The following is a 20,350-nucleotide window of genomic DNA, read 5'->3' on the forward strand; positions in this document are numbered from 1 at the left end:
TTATGATTTCACTTGTCTTGTCAAAAAAAGGGTTAGTCTCATGAAAACGAACGTCTTTAGACACAATCACTCTTCTTAGTTGGGGATTATAACACTTATATCCCTTTTGAGTAAATGAGTAACCAAGGAAGATGCATTTAGCAGCTCTAGGATCTCATTTATCTCGGTGATGAGATTGAACATGTACAAAACAGATGCAACCAAACACTCTAAGATGTGAGAGATCAATTTTCCTTCCTTTCAGGACCTCTAGGGGAGACTTGAATTCCAAGACTCGGCTAGGTAACCTATTGATGATATATGCAGCTGCCATAACACCTTGGGACCAAAATCTCTTTGGTACATTCATTTGCAGCATTAGTGCTCTTGTTTTCTTAAGTAGGTCACGGTTTTTACGTTCAACTACCCCGTTTTGTTGAAGGGTTCCAACACAACTTGTTTGATGCATGATGCCATGAGTGCTCAAATATTGTTTCATGATATGGGACATGTATTCGGTGCCATTGTCAGATCGTAAGGTTTGAATTTGAGATGAGAACTGGTTTTTAACAAGGTTATGGAAGTCCTTAAACACTTCTATAACTTCATTCTTAGACATTAGGAGATACAACCATGTGACTCAAGAGAAATCATCCACAAAAATCACAAAATACTTGTAGCCATCAAAAGATTCACTAGTTGGTCCCCATACATCTAAATGAACTAGTTCAAAACACTTACTAGTCCTAGACAAAGAAGAGTTAAAAGGTAATCTAGTGGCCTTAGACAAGTGGCATGTTTCACAAAAAATAGCATCCTTCCCTAAGTTTGGAAATAAAGATGACAAAATGGGTAAGGAATGGTGAGCTGAACGTTGATGCCACAATTGATTATCTTAAATGGGGTTGAACTTGGCTTAACATCCTCTAGGATTGCTCTTTGACATGTAATAGAGACCATCTAAATAAAACCCTTCACCAATCGTCTTTTTGGTGGCACAATCCTGGAAAATCACGTTGTGAGGAGAAAAAATGGCTAAGCAATTTAAGGTATTTGTGATCCTTCCCACAGATAGAAGTTGAAATGGGAAGGAAGGAACATACAAAGCTATTGATTCAATTTCATTAGACATCAAACTTTATCTTTTCTTTTCCTACAACCTTTACATGCTCTCCATTTGCAATTGAAACTTGAGAAGGCTTTGCCAAATTTTCAAACATTTGAGATTTAGACACATGGTTGGTCATATGATCTGTGGAACCTGAATCTATAACCCAAAAATCATGCAACATATTCAATTTAAGAGCAGTTTTAAAGACTTTCATGATACCTTGCATGTCCTCTTGGGGTACAAGTTTCGTGTCTGCCAAGAAACCTGCAAACTTGCCGAGCAATGCTGTCGAGGTCCTTTCTTCCATGCTATATGTACGGTCAATTCCAGCCCCTCCTTTCTTGCCTTGAAGGTACGACATAAACTCATTCATGAGTTCTGCTGGGTTTGCTATGAAGTTCTTGAATGGATCTGACCTACTGGAAGTGGAGGTAGACGCATGATTTGCTCGATGTGGAGTACGGTTCACCCTTTGTACGCCCTTGTTGTCCTTCATGAAGTCAGGCTTTAACTCTGGATGTAAAATCCAGCATGTGTCTTTAACATGACCTGTATTGTTGCAGTGTTGACACTTCAAGTGCAGATGCTTTCCTTTGTACTTTCTTTCGTTGGTTATATATGCCCTAGCCTCAGGTACGTTAGTTATTGTACTCATGTTCATGACTTTCCTCCTTACTTCTTCACGTTGAATCGTTGCACACACACTGGTGAAGGAAAGAAGTTCAGTGTTCATGAGTATGTGACATCGTAGATCTTCATATGTTGAGTCAAGACTGGACAAGAGTTGGAATATCTTGTCTTCTTCTGCTCTCTTTCGTAGCAGTGCTGCATCGGTAGTATGAGGACGATAAATTTCCAACTCGTTCGATATGTTTTTCATGCTTCCTAGGAGTTGCACAAACGGCTTGCCATCTTGTTGCAGATCGGAGATGTCCTTCTTTAATTGAAAAACCCGAGCATCATTATTTTGGCTACCATACATTTCCTTGACCGCTTCCCATAGCTGGTACGAGGATTCTGAGTAGCTAAATATTTCAGCTAACTTTCGTTCCATGGAATTCAAAAGCAATGACATAACTAGCTGATCCTTGCTAAGCCAGGATTCATAGTTTGGTAAGGAAGCATCAGGTACTTTGATGCTTCCATTTATGAACCCTAACTTGGACCTGCCACCCAACGCCAAAGACACAGCTCTTGACCACAACAAGTAATTAAACTCATTCAGTACGACTGAGCTTAACCTTTGATTTGGGTTGACGTCCACCTCATGCACATTCACAGAGGAAAGCTCCAGGGAACTATCAGCTTCTGATGCTAAAGGATTGTCTTCAGACATTTTGGAGATTAAATACTTTTGGATAGCAATATAGCAGAAACAGGTTAATTTCCCTGCTCTGATACCATATTGATTATCAAAGGTTGAATTGTATTTCACTCATATGATTATTACAATTGTACAGCAATATATAGGAGGGATTAACCCTTGCTTTACGCCACAACCAGTGGCTTAGGGAAGCTAAATAACAACTCATTGAATTAAGGGAGTAGACAATTTAGATTAGGAAGTTGACAGCAAACTAATCACAAGGGAACCAGACTCTTAACCACCTAGGGAACAATCAATACCCATGAGAAATATAGGAGATTAGTTGACCAATCCCCTTATTATCCAGTTAATACCGAAACCTTCCCAAATATTCAGGGAACCCTAATATCCATTAGGCAACTTCCAATAACATCCTTGATTGTTACATTGAGTAAGAAGCAGAGCGTGAGTTGTATCAGTCATTACGTAGTAGAACTCCCAAAAGCTTGTCGAGTAAGATGCTAGTTCGAAACAATTGGAGATTAAGCTAGGCAAAATAGAAGAATCGAGGCCTTATAACTTCTTGTTGAAGTTGGATTCGCCGAAAGGGCGTCGATTGTGAAAGACAGCAGAGATTTGATGGAAGGATGGCGGAGGACAATGAGAAGAGGGAATGGTATTTTGGGAAGAAAATGTGAATGGTTTTTTGGGAAGAAAATTTGATTGCGGATGAAGCCTTCTCTCTTGAATCCAAATACCAGCTCCATTTCAGTAATCCAATTCCGGGTAATTTCGGGATTCGATTCCTGATATTAGGTGGACCTCCCCCATTTTCTAATTCCCCATATGTTAGTAAACGCTAGAATGCTTTGGAAGACGTGCATTTCTGTTTCTCCCAACTCCTACATCGCTTAGTAAACACGCCATTATTCTTCAGAGAAACAGCAGTCCAAATAGAGAATATAAGCATGAAAGCGGTTATTAAATCCAGGCTTATGGCACAGCAGAGCAAGATATAGGTAATCAAGACATCTTCCTAGTTGAAACTTGAAACCCTGCTTGTGCATGTCAAATATTAAGAAAACCGAAAGCAGATGTCTCATGAGAAGAAAAAAAAATGATGTACTCAAATGAGATCACCGATACTTCGTTCAGTTTATTTGGGTTCAGTATAAACAGATGTCTCATGAGAAAAAGGTTAAATTCTACTAGGTTTACTTTCCGACAATGAGTTTTGCTCTAGCATGGCCCTCGTTTATTTGGAACTGCTCCCCTATGCCGAAATGAGCCATCAGTAACCAAACAAGAGTGACAAGCCCTCCTCCTTTACTCGGCAGCAATGGCCTGCAGTATACGAGAGCAATTCCACCCGTACTTCACTCATCAGATCCCATTTCTTATCTTTCATCTTCATCAACCCTCTGGCCAAGATGCACGCATCAAACAACATGGATTTACTTATATCTCCTTTGACAGCAGCAGGCTTAACTTCGGATCCCCATTTGCAGGAAACGTCGGAAAACACAAGGAACGAAGACTGTTGGTATAGAGAAGCATAAAATCCCTGAAAGCCATGCTTTTGCTTTCAGTAAACTAGCTCGCTTTGTTTTGAAAATGCAAGTCATTTTTTGGGAATGGTGGGGTTCCAGTGATGACCTCAGAGAAGAGAAGGCTCAAGTTTCCGTCGGAATCTGCAGACATTTTTTGTGAAAACTGTTAGTGGGTGTTTTGATTTCAGTTTCAGACTCTCAACTGTCATCAATCCAACGGCAGCGGGGAGGATACTGACTGTGTTTGCTCAAGATAATCTATAATATAGATAGAAAAAGCAACGTGACAACAAAGCTTTCATAGCTCAGTTGGTTAGAGCACCCGTTTAGTAAGCGGGAGGTCTTGAGTTCAACTCTCAATGAAAGCAAGATACTTTTTTTTTTTCATTTTTTATTGGGCTTTCGATTTTGGGCTTCATTTTTTTATTGGGCTTTGTTTTTCGGCTTAATGTTGTAACCTGCCCCCAACCTTTTTGTTTTTGTTCTTGTTTCGCATGTCTGATGGTCCCTCTGGAAGATTTTAACATCAAGTATCTGTTTCCCGTGTGCAGCAGCCGTCCATGCTTTCATAGCTCAGTTGGTTAGAGGCTTAGAGCACTCGTTTAGTAAGCGGGAGGTCTTGAGTTCAACTCTCAATGAAAGCAAATTTCAATGTTTTTTGCTATTTCTTTTATGTCTTGCTGCTTGCTGGGCTACATTAAAGCAAACTGAAGTTTGTAATGTGTCTCATGTTAACAATATTCTAATTAATCTAATCTAAACTACGAAAAGGTGGATTTGAACTTGGTGATGATTTAACTTTTACTCATACATATGCATGACAATTAATATAGTCAGAGCAGAAGAACAAATAGTTGACGGCTGTACTTAAACATCCAAATACACAAGACATTACGATTTCCGCTAATTCAAAGTTCAAACACTTTTAATTAATCTAACTCATCCTGTTTTATCGATTAAACTGACCCAGTAATCACTGGTGACATGATTAATGTAGGAATCACATGGAAATATAGGCTCTTGCTGCCACACCTGAGAATCCAAACTTTGAAGCTCACCAAATGTGACATCAGATGCACAAACACTTTGCTCTGCAATCTGGCCTTTTCGATCGTCGACTTCCCAAACGGGAAAGAATACGCTCGATGAAGCTGAACAAGTTGCCTCCAACTTTAATGACGCTACCTTCGTAGCTTCATCAACAAGAAAGAGTTGTCCAGCTTCAGATAACTTGTTCTTGCTGGCTTCTTTGTCACCGGACCCTTTTGCTTCTTCGTGTACTGATTCAATCGCCGCCTTGAAGCGTTTTTTCATGTGGGTGTGCCAGTAATTCTTAATCTCATTGTCCGTTCTTCCGGGAAGCCTTGCTGCAATAGCAGACCATCTAGGAAGATAATAAACAAAAAATCTTTTAGGAAACTTGTCAGTTTCTTATGAAGCTGCAGAAGTTGCTTATAAACGATGAATTATGCTTAAGGCCCGTTTGATAACCATTATGTTTTCTTTCGTGTTGGTTAGATTTAAGTCCTTACCTGTTTCCTATTGCTTGATGCAACTCAAGTATGGTTTCCTCTTCGTCTTTGCTGAAGTTCCCACGCTTAATATCCGGCCTTAAGTAATTCACCCAACGAAGTCTACAACTCTTCCCGGACCTGGCCAGACCTAAAACAAATGTAGAAGAAGAAAAGTCAGTTCGTTAAAAACACTTGTGGTTGTCTGAAAGCGCTTTGTACCCTTCTAAAAGCAATTCCAAACGAGCGAGTACCCAAATGATCAATGAAAATTTTGCTCAATTACGCATAAATATAGATAGAAAGATCAAGAAACTTCAAATTTGCTTCCTACCAGCTGGTTTAGGCATCTGACTCCAATTCCAAATTCCATATCTTTGAATGTAAGCTACCAACTTGTGATCCTCCTCAGGACTCCATGGACCTTTCTTCACAGCTACCGTCTTCTCACACCGATGAGTCCTTTTCGCCATCTTCTATCTCCGATTCAGTGAGTTCTCTGCCGCCTCCGTACCCGTATACGTCTACGTACCCAATGTGCTTATGGTGTAGCACCGGGCAGACTGTTAGCGAGTGTGGATCATCTTAGGACAACAGAGTATGGCAAAGATCGAGGGGAAGAGGTATGCATAAAAGTATTTATGTAATCAATGTATCATATCGGTTAGTTTGATGTAAACAATACAAATAACAAAGTCAATCATGTCATGATGATGTTGATCATACACAATAAGTCGTACATGTAAAAGGACAAGTATATATAATTCAACGCTCCTTAGCTTACTTTTCGTAAGGATCATGTTTACTTCATATTACAGTTTGACACGTCTGCAAAAATAACTCATTAAGAACGTCCTAATTTTTTTATAAGACGATATTTTCAAATACTCTAATGTACGATAAAGTGGATTCAAACTTGAAAGTAATAGAGTAGACGCATTGTCCTGGTTAATTGACTTAACCATGTTCCAAAGAATACCATGACCCTTACAGTTTTTTGAAGACCATGTAATATTTGAGTTTAGTTTTTAAGATGGAGTAGTGGTCAAAATTGTTGAGCTTTAAATTTCTTCAAGCATCTTTACATTCACATTTTGTACAAGATGATAACACAGTCCGTCAAGTTTGAACTTCATATGTGAGTCCAATGAAAGGGATTGAGATCCTTTTCGGATCTCACATTTCAGAACTCGCAGATCGAACAATTCAAAGCGTTCAATTTAAATTATGCGGTCTTTATTAGCCAAGTTCATTGGCCTACCTGAGAAACAATCTCTCTCCAACGTTTGGGTATCTCTCTGTCTCTTGAATGCCCCAGATTACGTAGTTCGTAGGTTATAGAGAGAATCTCAATCCTAATTAAAGCACTAGGATTTTGATTACTACTTGCAAATAATCAACGTTAAAACTATTTTAGTCTTACTAATATTATATAATACATTCTCTGCATCCAAATTGTGTATAAGCTTGAGATCAAGAGGACGATCTGTCATGATTCATGATGCTGCTGGCTTAAATCAAATTAGGATTAATTAATCATTTGAGTAAGACTTTAGTGGCCATTGATTGATGACTAATTTCAACTTATTTGGATTGCGTATCACATGCTGCTATTGTTATGATTTTTTCTCAATGTCCTTGATTAATTAGTCATGTGATTATGCAGTATGGAGGACTAAGAGCATTCATGCACTCGATATCCCGAGTTCAATTTTCCTCTCCTCTACTCAATATCTCGAGTTCATTTTTTTCTTTCCTTCAATATCGCTTTATGGGGAAAAATTAGCATCCACCAACAACTTCCTTGCATGCCATTTCTACTTTTTTTATAGTTACATACGCCTTCAATAGAACCGTCAATTTTTTAGGTTTCCTTATATTTCAACAATTAGAACCGTCAAATTTTTCGTTATTTGAAACATCTTTTTGAGTCTGCTCCAAGTTATATTTCAATGATTAGAACCGTCAATTTTCAAGTCCTCCATTTTGATATCACAATCACATCTTTAGTAAATAAAAGCGGTTCAATTTGGAACAAGCATAAATGTAATAAACAACATTACAAGAAGCAAATCTAGAGAATGGGGATCAATCTAAGAAACCCCAGCACATGTATGTACAATTACATGTTTACCATTATCCACCTGGATCAATGAAATCTTCTTCATAACGTAATTTTACACCTTCCGCAGCTGAAAACACAGCAATTACAAGGTGGAGCAGGAATTTCTAGCAGCTCTACTTCACGATGGCGACCGCAGCACTCATGAATGTTAAACGTTTGCCTTCCCGATGGCAAGACATAACAATCCTTCTCGCGGAAGAAATCAAATGGAAAGTCCGATTTCCAATCATAGCTGTGGCCACTTTCTGGAACGGCAAATGCCCAGCTTATTAAACTCGTGGATATTCACAAGAATCTGTACTTGTCTACAAGCTGCAGGGGTCAGGGGATTTGATTGAGACAATCGGTGGCGGTTGTAGCTCAAAGAACGATTTTGCACCTTCTCCAAGGCTACCTATGTATATCGTATCACCCCGACCATGCCAGGTGCCATCTTGGACATTGTTCATCTCCAATGTTCTGGATTCCTGCTCACATTGTAAGAATACTATCAATAAGTTTCCGGAAATAAGAAGCTTAATCAAGGATTAAACCATATGTTTAGTTTTAACTTTTAACAACTGTTTTGTAGGCTTAGGATCCGGAAAGATGACCTGACATAATGCACAGCATGGGCAGATGAGATGGTAAATGCAATCATCCAAGGAACTATCACTACCCTGAAAATAACAGCATTGCCAGCAACAATGTTAGCGTAATTCATGTAGAACCATGAAAGAAAACGAATATAAGGCATGAATTAGAAAAACCATAGATTCATGAAACAACTCATTAAAATTGAAATGATGGATCACATAGAAGTAACAGCACCATCTCCACGAGAAGGGAATAGCAAACCGTCTACCGTACCAAACCTACATTTTCTGTATTTTTCTACACCTAATGTAGTTTTCTTCCGTGAATAACCATTTACGTTAAAAGACTTTAACACTGTTAATTGGAATTAGCAAGAGATAGCAATCAGGCAAATAGTAATATTAGAAAGATAAGAGAAACACCAGTTCAGGTACCAACATATATTACCGGTTGGTAAGAAACCGGATACAACGATAGACAAAGAGAGAAGGCTTACCCTGATGTTAAATTTCTTCTTTATCTGTGTTCGGAAGTACCCCAAATACGTTCCTAGTGAAATGGTGAAAGCAACCGCCAAATATAGAAAGCAGTGCTTCTTGGTGACAATGAAGGCAATGCAGTTGAGAAGGACAAGAACAAGGATCAAATGAAGAGCTCCCTGCGAAACAATATACTGATACTCATAATCTACCTAAAACAACCTTATTTACCCAAAAAATCCAAATCTTCGAATCAAAACGAGCTGAAAGTACACGGGTTGTTCAATAGTTTTCAATCTAAAACATCCTCAAATTCTTCTTTCCACAGATAACATAAAAAAAGCAATCACAAAAGGAATAGAATCACAAACCTGTAACGAACAAGGACCGAAACCAGCCCGTCTCATGTTCTTCCCAAATCTATAGCATGGGCAACTGCAAACATCAAAATACATTGCAAAGATTAGTCAACAAGTAGTCAAACTAAACAAGCAATTCAAATTCTCAACAAAAAAAAGGAAAAACACATTGACCCAATTAATTTCTTTGACTATTTTTGAATAATTCAACGACAGGCAGCAAATATGCATCTTCAGAAACAAAAAAGTCAAAAAAAGGAGAGATTTTGGCTCCCCAGTTATTCAAATTTTGAATAATATAGAAACCAAAAAACAAAAGGAATCGTCTTTATAGCAAAAATAGAACTTTTTCTCGGGAAAACAAATTATGGGGAAATTTTCCGGGAATCCAAACAGGAAAAGAGGGAGAGAGGGGTACGGACCAGAGGGATTCGAGCGCAACACGACGGTCATCGAAGCAATCTAGGACTTCACCTTCCCACATCCTGAAGACGCCACCCAAGTCCCCTGCGTCTCCGCCTTCCTCTATGTCGGGGGAGCTCTGGAGCTTGGCCGCCAGCTTTCCCTGGGTCTGCAGCGCCACCGTCGAGCAGAGCAGGTCGAAATCGACGACCGCCATTCCATTTCCCTCCAAAAGCCTCTCCTTTTCTTCCCCATCCGCTTCCTCCGCCGCCTTCTTCAGTAGCACCGTCTCTTGCTTCTCCAAATCCCCCATTTTCCAAACCCCAAAACCAGAAGCTGAAGCTCTAGGGTTTCCTTCCTCCTCGCTGCTCCTCCGCTTTCTCTCTCCTCTCCTCCTCCTCCTTTTATGCGTTTTCGCTTTTTGGTATTCAAAGAACGTGATTCTCAGAAGCAATGACACGAAATTTATTTATTTAAATAGCAAAATAAATAACATTTAAATTATCTTTTTTTGGGTATTATTTTATTATTTATTTATGAATATGAACAAAATAAAATTTTGTAACACATTTTTCAATTTGTTATATAAACTAAAATATTAAGCAATTTATCATATTAATTTTTTGAAATCATTAATTTATCATTTTACCTTAATTCCGTTAAGTTTTTCATTCAAAATAAGTCATGTGACATGTGTTCAAAGTTTTTGTTGTCATTTAAGATCTTTTTACAAGTTCTTTACCTTTCTTTAGTAAAACTCTTTTGTGTTCGAAGGTATTTATGCGGATTGTTGTGTTCGAGCAACATATATGCATTTACATCTCTATTTCTAACACCAAACCTTAACTGGTTTCTCATATTATAGAGCCTGTATAAAATTTGATTTCATGACCTGCTAAACTGAACACTCTAGAATTATTTTGACAAATGCAACTTAATAGAAGGAAATGGGATGTTAAAATGACAGAAATAACCCTGAACACAAGTCTCGCACATGACTTATTTTGGATGAAAAACTTAATGGAGTCAGCGTGAGAAGACAAATTAATGATTTCGAAAAGTTTGTATGACAAATTGCTTAAAATTTTAGTTTATATGACAAATTAAAAAATTGGTACAAGTTCATATGATATTTCAAAAAATTTCCCTCTGAATAATGAGAGAAATTATTCAATGTGTTGGTAACATGCCTCGATACACTAAGTACTAAGATACAAGCGGTTAATTTTTTTTTTCCCTTCAAATATTCAACTATTTAAATTATAACATTTGATATACTGAATAATATTACAGAGACATAAAAAATTATTTTCTGAGTAATGGGGAGGTGGAGATGATAGTGACGATTGTCTGTTGGTGAGACGGGTGGGGGTTCTGTTGGCGCGTAAGGTAATAATTAGGCCACAATTTAGCAACGGTCTCCCTTTACTTATCGCAATCTTTCAATTGAGCCCAAAACTTTTAATTTGATTGTGAACCTCAATCATTTAAAACATGTCAATTTGACACATATTTTGTTATTTCTCAATTGAATAAGGATAAAAATAACTTTTAATTTAATAGAGAATTTGGACAGGGTTAAGATTGGGGTCAAAGTGGCATACTTTGAAGATTCGGAACACAAAATCAGATTGAAACTCTTAAAAAAGTTAAAATAAGGTGCTAAAAGATTATTCTTTTTCACATATATAAAAAAAAAAAAAGATCATTTGTGATTGCTCCTTAAGAAAAGGTTTTGCTAAGCATATTTTTTTCACAGAGTAAAGCTAAAATTTTGGGTAAATTATATTTTACCCCTTCAGATTTGGAATCAATTTCAATTTCTTACAACATCTTTAAAACATTTCACTTTCATACCTCACGTATTATTTTATTTCAATATCATACAATCGTTAAAAAATGGCAAATATGAAGTCCACATTTGTGCTGACATAACTGTCATATTTGTGCCACGTAGCTAAACACTTAATAAAAAAAATTAAAATAATTAATTAAAGAAAAGTATTATAAAAAATAAAAAAATAAAAAACCCAGAACCCCACTTCATCTTCCCCATCCGACGCCGCTCCATCCCCCCCACCCCCTCCACAGCTCCACCCCTCCATCCCCTCCACCCGAGCAAACCCCATTTTTTAATACAACCATTGACTTTCTCCGTTGAACAATCTCATCATCTTCCACAAGCTATTTTTTTGAAATACATAAACCAAAAATCTGCTCCTTGTTTTTTATTTCATGGATCCACAGATGACAGATCTAATGGTTGCCAGCCCACACAAGCAGCAGCAGCCGCAGTCACCCCCTTCCCCATCACCACCGCATCCCTTTCCCATAACCATCGCAGCCCCCAAACTACTCTGCCAACCTCCTCCCTCCAGTTTTCACACACGAAGAGCTCAGATCCTCCACAAACCAATTCGACCCGAAACGCAAAAAATCTTTCTATTTTCGCTCTCAATCCGAAGAAAAAAAGATTAGGGGTTGCAGGAGAGAGAGCATGGGCCTAGGTTGATTGGATATGGTGATTAGGGGTTGCAGGAGCAAGAGCATGAGAGAGAGGGGAAAGAGCATGAGAAATAGAGGAGAGAGAAAGCGCATGGGAGCGGCGGGGGTGGAGTGGAGAGGTGAAGTGGGTGATGGTTTCTGGGTTTGTTCAAAGTTTTTTTATTTATTTTTTATTTTTTATAAATAGGGTTAAATTATAATATTTTTTTAATGTATAAAAAATTATTATTTTTCCAGGTGGCACAAATGTGGCATTCCTGTCAGCTCTTAAAGATCAATGGATGGAAAATATAACAGATATATTATATTGAAATAAAATAATACGTGATGTATGAAAGCGAAATGTTTTGAAGATATTGTATGAGGTTGCACTCAAACTTGAAGGGCGTAATGTGTAATTTACCCTAAAATTTTCTATCATATGTAATTTTAAAATCATTTTTGTCTGACGGGCTACGAAGCTCATTTCTTTTCTTCTTACGCCCGGCTTTTTCGGCGCATCCCATAATATACGGAAAAATCTACATTACTTCGGACTACCAACCGTGTATACGGTGACAATGTTGATATCGTATTCAGGCAATTAAATATACTTTAATAATATCCGAGATTCCAATTATTTTGAGTTTGTTACACGATAATACAATGTTATGATGCTCTAAAATAATATTAATTTAGGGGTGTGTTACTTCTCCCATACATTTTTTATTTTCGATCGTCGGATCGGATGAATTGAAAAAAATCAACAAACAGAAATTAACAAGGGTGTGTGAGACGCACATCTCTTAATTTATTGACAGAAAAAGAAACTTAATCATGCAAAGAAAACGACAGCGGCCGAAGAAAATTGGGTTGCCGTTTAATTAAGTCGGCATTATTATAAAAACAAGGGGACGAGGCTGAATTATGGTTCAACATATTGGGTTAAGTCATTAGTGGGGATAATAATATTCTAATTAACAATCAATCTTACTTTATCAGAAAGACAAATTATATAATTAATATGGATTGAAAAGATGGATAAGGAATAAGTCGAATGAGCGATAATGGCGGGTGACAAAAGAATCAACACGGGTTGGCCTCGAGCGCCCGTGAGTGCTCGTCGACAGAACCCGCGGAACCGTGAGCTGTATTTGCGGCAGTTCATGCATAATCCCTTGTGACTTAACCATGTTTTTTTATTTTTATTTATTTTAATAATTGGGGTTTATTAATTGAATGATTAATTAATTAACAGTCCTATGAATTGGACTATATTTATATGATGTGATATGTATCTTGTGAGCCATGTGGGCATCCTATTACAACATGCACGAGATTGTACGTTAGATGTTATTATATAAAGAGATGAAAGTTCTTTATTTTTTTTTCAAATGTCCTCCACTTGTATAACATTTAACGTATATGCTCGTGTTCCAGCATAATGGAAAATCTCTCGTTTCTTTGGTTATTTACTATGTTAAACCGGAAAAAACTTTCCGCGCACAAGTACGTTCATGTAACAATCGCAAGTGTAAAAGCGTGCGATAAGTTTTTGAATACCGTCACAGTGAAAGTATACATGTTGCAGAATAAAACATGATCAAGCAATGCATAGGCACAATCAACTTAGACATACTGTCTAAAAAATTATAAAAGCCACAACAAAGGAGAAGAATCTTTGGTGCAACTTGTCTTTTCTTATCTTGAGGATGAACTTAGTGTGTATTACCATCACCGAACGGTAAGAGATCGAGGTTAAGTCTTCGCGGCAGGCCTCACCAACCCTAATCCGGAACCGCTCCCCAAATGCTTAAAGTCTCTTGCTTCAAGATTATCATCGTGCCCTGCAAAGCCTGTTCCTCCTTTTGCCAAGTTCACCAAGTTCCTTTCTTTGCATCCCTTGCTGCAAACGAGGCAAACCTTATCTACAGCCATGAACCTATCAGCACATTTTTTACAAAAGACATGCCCGCATGAACTAAGGGCCACGAGCGACAGCGTGTTGGTCAAAGTAACCTTGCAGCTCGGACATATAAATGTCTTATCCAGAGATGATTTCTTCTTCTCGTTATTGTCTTCTGTGTAATACACAGAGAATAGGGACTTCAGCGTTAGTTTCTCATTTCCTTCCGGACAGACCGTGCTCATAGAGGGAGCATCTACTTTAACAGGAGCTGCCGGTGTAGCAGAAGGCAGCCAAAAGGCTTTCATTGTCCGAAGAGCCTCCTCTTCATAAGAAGTGACCTTCACACTATTCGCCCCATGGAAACCAGTCTTATCTTGGCTCTGGTTTCTATCATTGTATTGTGGAATTGCACCGTGGTTTTGCTGATCAAAAGCCTCAAGCTCTCTAGCTTTCTGCTGCACAAGCCTATCTTCTTCCTCGTTCTTTTCTTGCTTCTGCTGAGCAGTATGTGCAGCCAACTTTCTGCCAAGTGGAAGAAACACCTCAAGCACAAACCATATAAATGAAAGAATTTCTAGATATATACTACATCTTGGTGAAATTTTACTCAAGAGCTACTGAAAGGAAATAAAACCGAAGGGCATCAAGCTGGGCCAAACTCACATCTACCATAGGAAGCCTCATGGAAACCAAAAAAGGTAAAGAACAGGCAACTACAAAGCTAACAACCAGCAGAAGGTTGCATTTGCTATAACCATGCTTAAATGCTTAAAATTAGTTTTACAGTCCCAAAATTGGCTCCGTCAAACAAATAACTGGATTGATAATCCACTTTCTCTTGAAGTCTCCCAAGGAATCACAAAACCAATAGACTCCAGGGAATTACAATCTATGAGCCAGATTCCCCAGTATAAAGCAATCCCATTCAGTAATGAGAATATAAAACTATACTACTAACCGAGCATATAAATAAGAGCTATTTAAGGATTATGTTAGTCAAGAGGGGACAAGGTGTTGGGTTTCTAGTTCTACCCATGCATCCCGGGTTCGAAACTCCCCCTCCCCTAAATTGTTGTAATAGTTTCAAACTCTCCCCCTTCCACAAATGGTAAACTTAAAAACAAAACAAAAAATAAAAACAGTCGAGGGAATCTTGAGGAACCAAAACTATAGATACTGCATTTTCACCATTTCAATTAAATTGACATAGATCGTATTTCTCCGAACCTCTTTAATCCCTTTGAAGAAAACCCGTTGAAGTAGTAAACAATAGTAACAAAAACATCACATTCTGATGTAACAACAAAACAGACTCCAGCATATTAGGAAAAACTTTCTTCACCTAAAAATATGGACTAGAGAGACATACCACACGGCAGGGCAGAATGTAATTCAAATGAGATACCCTATGGCAACCTCCAAGACAGGTCCTATAACTTATGCCTTAACAAAGCAAGCTTGTTTCTGTAGGGATTCAATGCCAATGAAAAAAACAAATACAGATGGCGCTGAACTTATGATCCCCAAGCAAAATCCCACTTTCGAAATTTGCGATTCAATGCAGTACGGGGGTTCTCTATGCACTTCAAGTTGGTTTATTTCACAACCAAGTACCTTCCACTTTGTTAAAGCTGAAATCTTTTGGTTTCGGGTACTCCTAACAATCATATCATCTAGAAAACTAAATTTCCAACTCCAAATCTCTTAGTCACTTCAAAATCTCAATCCAACAGAAAAACCAAGCAATTCAACACATCAAAAGTCAAATTCACAGAAGAAAAAAAAGACACCAAATTGGACTGGACAAATAACAATCAAAATTGCGCAAAAACGGAGAGTTCGAAAAAGAGGGAGAAGCGGCATGCATACCTATGGATATCCTTCTTCTGAGAAAGCAAGCACTCGAGAATGCATTCCTTGCAAAAGACGTGGCCCTTCTGGCAGCACATGGGGTCGATGAAGGGTTTCAGGCAGAGGCAGCAGGCGTCGAAGGGCTTGATGGAGTCCCTGCCCAACCGCTCCCTCTGGGTTCCATAGCCGAGCTTCTTCTTCTCGTCGTAGGTGAAGAAAGCGAGGTCGTTGTTGTTCTTCGAGTGCCTCTGCGGCATCTTTTCTCAGCGGATGATTGGGAATTTGGATTAAAATCCAACTCTTCTGATCGTGGATTTTGGGAGTTTCGATTTGGGAATTTGGGGAGGGAGATGCAAAAGCAGCCCTAATCAATTTGGGGGAAGGGAACACTATTTGGAGTTTTATTAGCACCGCCATTTGAAACGACATGTCGCGCACGTTAGCGTAGCTCAAATTGTTATTTAAATATTTGTCTTTTTAGGTAAAATAGTTTCTGAATTCGACATAACTTTTCACTTTAAATTTTGTGATTTAAAATAGTTATTGAGTTTAATATAAATTATTTTTGTCTTTTCGTAAAAAAAAAAAGAGGATTTTTCTGTAAATATTTTTCATTAAATAAAAATAAAATAATAAAAATACATTCAATTTTGATCATTATGATCAATTGATGGTGGACAAACTTAATGACTATTTTTTTATTTCGAATCTCAAACATCAAAATAACGAGTTATGTCAATCTCATCGATTATTGTTTAAAAAAACCTTGTTATTTTAAGGTTATTTTAAGAAAAAAATGTAAAATTTAATAAGTAAATCCCAAAAAAAAGGATAAAAGTAGCCTATATTATGTTATTTTATATTTGTACCATAATTTAATTGACAAAAAGCACAGGTAAGAAATTACCCAAAATGGAAGGATAAAAAGATAGAGTAAACTGCTGATTGGTCATCTGAACTATTAGTTAATTTTCGATTTCTTCCCCGAACTTTTTAATTGGAAAATTCAGGATTTAAATTAATTTTTTTGGCCGATTTCCCCTACCGTTAGTTTTTCATAGATTTCATCCAAATTAATATTAACTCTTATCATGTGCAAACCACGTAACTCTCCTTTATGGACAAAAGCTTCACTTCACTAGACATTCAGACACAAAAGCTATAGAATCACATATATTTGCATAGATTTATATTTTAGAAATGTAAGGTTTTCAATTATTTTAAAAAATGAAGCAACCGAACTACCTATACATGTTGTGCACATACTTCTATTTAACAGAAATTTGAATGGAATGAATGAAAAATTAACATCAGGCGGCAAATCAACCAAAATAATTCGTTTAAGCCATTAATTTTCCAATTAAAAAGTTCAGATGAAAATCAAAAGTTGGACTATAGTTCATGGGTGAAATCGTCAGTTTACTTTAAAAATATATAATCTCTCTTTCTTCTTTCCCAACATTTGCGACCTCCACACTCTCTCTCTACTCAAAAGAAACCACCTGAATCCTTTCGCCGTCTTTCTTCCCAAATATTCCGATCAACTCCCCATGGCTTCTCCCAGAAAGAGCCCGTTATCAGAACCTGGAGATCGCCAGTCCGCTGCTGCAATCGTAGTCCAACCGTCGTCCCCTCGCTACCCTCCGAGCGGGGCCACCACCTCCGGAGCCCAGCGCCGAATCGGGATCGCCGTCGATCTCAGCGACGAGAGCGCCTTCGCCGTCAAATGGGCCGTCCAGAACTACCTCCGCCCTGGCGATGCCGTCATCCTCCTCCACGTCCGGCCCACTAGCGTCCTCTACGGCGCCGACTGGGGCGCCACCGACGTCTCCATACCCGAAGACCAGGAGTCCCAGCAGAAGCTCGAGGACGATTTCGACAATTTCACCGTCACCAAAGCCAACGACCTCGCCAGGCCGCTTGAGGAAGCCAAGACGCCGTACAAGATCCACATAGTCAAGGACCACGACATGAAGGAGCGGTTGTGCTTGGAGGTCGAGAGGCTCGGCCTCAGCGCCGTCGTTATGGGCAGCCGGGGATTCGGGGCTTCAAAGCGGACCTCCAAGGCCAGGCTCGGCAGTGTCAGTGACTACTGTGTGCACCACTGCGTCTGTCCTGTCATCGTCGTGAGGTTCTCCGATGACAAGGATGATGAAAACGACGCTGCAAAGCAAGGTAAATTGGACTGCCCTTTCGCGCCTGAGGAGGAGCCGGAGTTTCATGATGCTTTGGATAAAGGTTTGAACTTTAAGCTCTCTCGCTCTGCTATTCTCTTTAATTCTCGATTATTAACAGGCAGTTGTTGTTAATCCTGCTTTAAATCCATCGGATTTAATAGTTAGTATTAGTACTGTAGTTATGCATTTGATTGGGATTAGCTTTGGATTAATGTCTGATTAAAGGTTCGTGCTTCGAGAGTAGCTTTGGATTGATTTCTGATTAGTTGTTAATCCTGCTTTAAATCCATCAAATTTACTACTTTCTTCCTTCACTTTCTTTTCAACCTGAGTATGTTTGATGATGATATGCTCTAGTATGTTAAAGTTCTTGCTTTCCGAATTTTGTTTACTCAAGCGGTCCAATTCTTTAAGGCTCCATCTAAGCCAGTGCAAATCCACAAGTTGACAAAGTTGTCTGTTTCCTTTGTTTTATCTCTTGTACCGAAAACATTGCATTCAGGAACAAGTGACGTCATAAAAGCCTTCTTTTTCATGTCGGGGTTAATTAGATGGTTTAATTTTCTTTTTTTTTTTTTTTTTTTTTTGTTGTCATTCTTTCCGAAGTAACATATTTGTTTAGTACGTAATACACGTAAGTAGGTGGCAGTTTATTTTCCGAGAGTGATAAGTTGTAGTAGTTAAACACCTGGGTGGATGTGAGTCAAGGGCGTGATCCACTTGCTTGTCGCTTTTCATTTTTCTGATTTAAATGTAATCCGCAAATAATGGCTTCATCATTAACATTCTCCTTTAGATTTTGGGACATCAAATTTAAGGCCGTTTCAGCATTCATTGTCTAGTTTTAGCTCCAGTTGAACCTTTAAGGGCTTGAAGTACACGCATTTGACTTCTAGTAAAATATAACAACTAGGTATTCGGAGTCTCAAGTTTTCATTTGATTGTGTTTGGTTATGTATAATTTATGGAAACACTTAGGCTTCCCTAGTAGTGCATCTGTATTCCTAGAGCATTTTCTTCTTGATAAATATTCAGGCAAATAAAAATGGCAGATTGTAACGACTAGTTGTGATGTCATGTTACGTGGGCTTGTATGCATTGTATCCTTGCTAGTGTGTGGCGTTTTCAATGTGGATCCTTACTACCATTCTTTCAATCGTTTGTGCTGCTAAGTGTGTGGTATACATTGTACTATCTGAAACCTGCTTTATGAGAAGTTTCTTCTAGTGGAAACTGAGGATTTAAGAACACTGAACGAAAAGGGTTTCATGATGATTTTAGGTTGGTGTTTGATGAGTGATTGAAACTTACCCGGCATGCCATATGCTTTGCATTGTCACAATCCTGTTTGCCTGTGAGTGTGATTTGAGTCCTGTTAACCCTGGAAGTAGCTATGAATGGTCAATGATTATAATTGATAAGTGTGTTGTAAGTGCTGACACTTGTAAGGTTCCTCCTCAAGATGGCCCGGTCGTTTTCACTGTACAGAGTCTTTAGGCATCTTGATTGAATGTGCAGTCCACATTGTCAGTCGGCTGGATGAGTTTCATATAGTAGGTTGTTTCTTCAGAATACTGATGGCCATGTGGTATTGAATTATCTGGTGAAATGTTTCTTCGTGCTCATTACCAAACATGATTCATGTGCAGAAGGATTAAGTCAACTCTAGTGTTCAATAGTAATCTGGAAATCCATCCTTTATTTGTTGGCATTTATCCTCGAACCAATTGTTTTGGACTAACTACGCGTGAGTAGCAAGCCCATGTGTTGTTTATAAGTTCATTTTGTTAGAGCTTTTTCCGTACATTTTATATGGTTTACCTCGTAATGATTTGAGTTTCTCTTGCTCTCTCTCAATACTTTGGTTGAAACTTGATACCGAATTTATGCCTTGCAGACGCCGATAAGGCGCACTGAACAACAGATGGAGATGCTGGACGAGCTTTCAGATGATGTTGATCAAATACTCCTGCTTCGTGTGTAATCATGTTGTATGAAAAAGTGTGGCAATACTACTGAGTCTCTGTTTTTAATTTCTTTTATTCCGTTCTGTGGCGGCTACCTGAATTGACTGATCGTTGTTATAACCACCATTTCACTGCCTTCCATGTTTATGAAGCTCCGGGATGATGAATAATGGATGATTGTCTTTGTTGTTCCTTCCAGTTTTCTGCGCATACAAAGCCTGCACTTTCATCTTCTAGTATTCGTGATTCAAAATATTTGAAAGGGTAAATGTTTGGACCTTTGGGGGTTTTATAAGGTAAATGCGGTTTTAGGCCCATACCTGAGGACCTCCACTGACCCAAGGGCCCAATCTTTCCTTAGGGTTTAGGGTAGGTTCTAACAAGGCGATAATCCTCGTATTAGTATCTCTCTCATTTCGAGATATACTACCTTCTTAGGTCTCGATATCCAGATCACGTGGCTGTCTAACCGCACATAACACACTTGTATTTTGTTCACAACCCTTTGTGCTTGCTGCCATATTGAAGCGGAGTGTTTCAGTCTATTTTCCTCGTAAAGATCGG

At 38.4% G+C, this 20,350-nt stretch overlaps 4 protein-coding genes and 2 non-coding genes across 6 annotated transcripts; 3 read left to right on the top strand and 3 right to left on the bottom strand.

The window, feature by feature from the left end:
• The first annotated feature begins 4,240 nt into the window (after positions 1-4,240).
• TRNAT-AGU lies at positions 4,241-4,314 on the top strand. Its single transcript has one exon. It is a non-coding gene; the product is annotated as a tRNA-Thr (tRNA).
• A 194-nt stretch (positions 4,315-4,508) lies between these two features.
• On the top strand, positions 4,509-4,590 carry TRNAT-AGU. The gene has a single exon. It is a non-coding gene; the product is annotated as a tRNA-Thr (tRNA).
• A 199-nt stretch (positions 4,591-4,789) lies between these two features.
• On the bottom strand, positions 4,790-6,160 carry LOC125480435 (transcription factor MYB4-like). Its single transcript, XM_048591326.1, has 3 exons — positions 5,792-6,160; positions 5,479-5,608; positions 4,790-5,330 (listed from the first exon to the last, which is right to left on the bottom strand). Exons 1-3 carry the CDS (start codon positions 5,928-5,930, stop codon positions 4,886-4,888), a joined length of 714 nt encoding a protein of 237 aa, XP_048447283.1. The 5' UTR covers positions 5,931-6,160; the 3' UTR covers positions 4,790-4,885.
• A 1,302-nt stretch (positions 6,161-7,462) lies between these two features.
• Positions 7,463-9,847, bottom strand: LOC125480309 (protein PLANT CADMIUM RESISTANCE 12-like). Its single transcript, XM_048590958.1, has 5 exons — positions 9,419-9,847; positions 9,009-9,072; positions 8,655-8,816; positions 8,176-8,241; positions 7,463-8,049 (listed from the first exon to the last, which is right to left on the bottom strand). The coding sequence occupies exons 1-5, from the start codon at positions 9,709-9,711 to the stop codon at positions 7,888-7,890; spliced, it is 747 nt and encodes a 248-aa protein (XP_048446915.1). The 5' UTR covers positions 9,712-9,847; the 3' UTR covers positions 7,463-7,887.
• A 3,568-nt stretch (positions 9,848-13,415) lies between these two features.
• LOC103960065 (E3 ubiquitin-protein ligase CSU1-like) lies at positions 13,416-15,975 on the bottom strand. Its single transcript, XM_048591403.1, has 2 exons — positions 15,661-15,975; positions 13,416-14,313 (listed from the first exon to the last, which is right to left on the bottom strand). Exons 1-2 carry the CDS (start codon positions 15,897-15,899, stop codon positions 13,641-13,643), a joined length of 912 nt encoding a protein of 303 aa, XP_048447360.1. The 5' UTR covers positions 15,900-15,975; the 3' UTR covers positions 13,416-13,640.
• Positions 15,976-17,110: 1,135 nt separating this feature from the next.
• On the top strand, positions 17,111-19,984 carry LOC125480422 (universal stress protein PHOS32-like). Its single transcript, XM_048591279.1, has 2 exons — positions 17,111-17,880; positions 19,717-19,984. The coding sequence occupies exons 1-2, from the start codon at positions 17,193-17,195 to the stop codon at positions 19,734-19,736; spliced, it is 708 nt and encodes a 235-aa protein (XP_048447236.1). The 5' UTR covers positions 17,111-17,192; the 3' UTR covers positions 19,737-19,984.
• The last annotated feature ends 366 nt before the right edge of the window (positions 19,985-20,350 follow it).

Source organism: the organism of the source record quoted next, unplaced genomic scaffold (genome assembly GCF_019419815.1).
Source record: "Pyrus x bretschneideri cultivar Hongxiangsu unplaced genomic scaffold, Pyrus_bretschneideri_v1 Contig33, whole genome shotgun sequence".
NCBI lineage: Eukaryota > Viridiplantae > Streptophyta > Magnoliopsida > Rosales > Rosaceae > Pyrus > Pyrus x bretschneideri.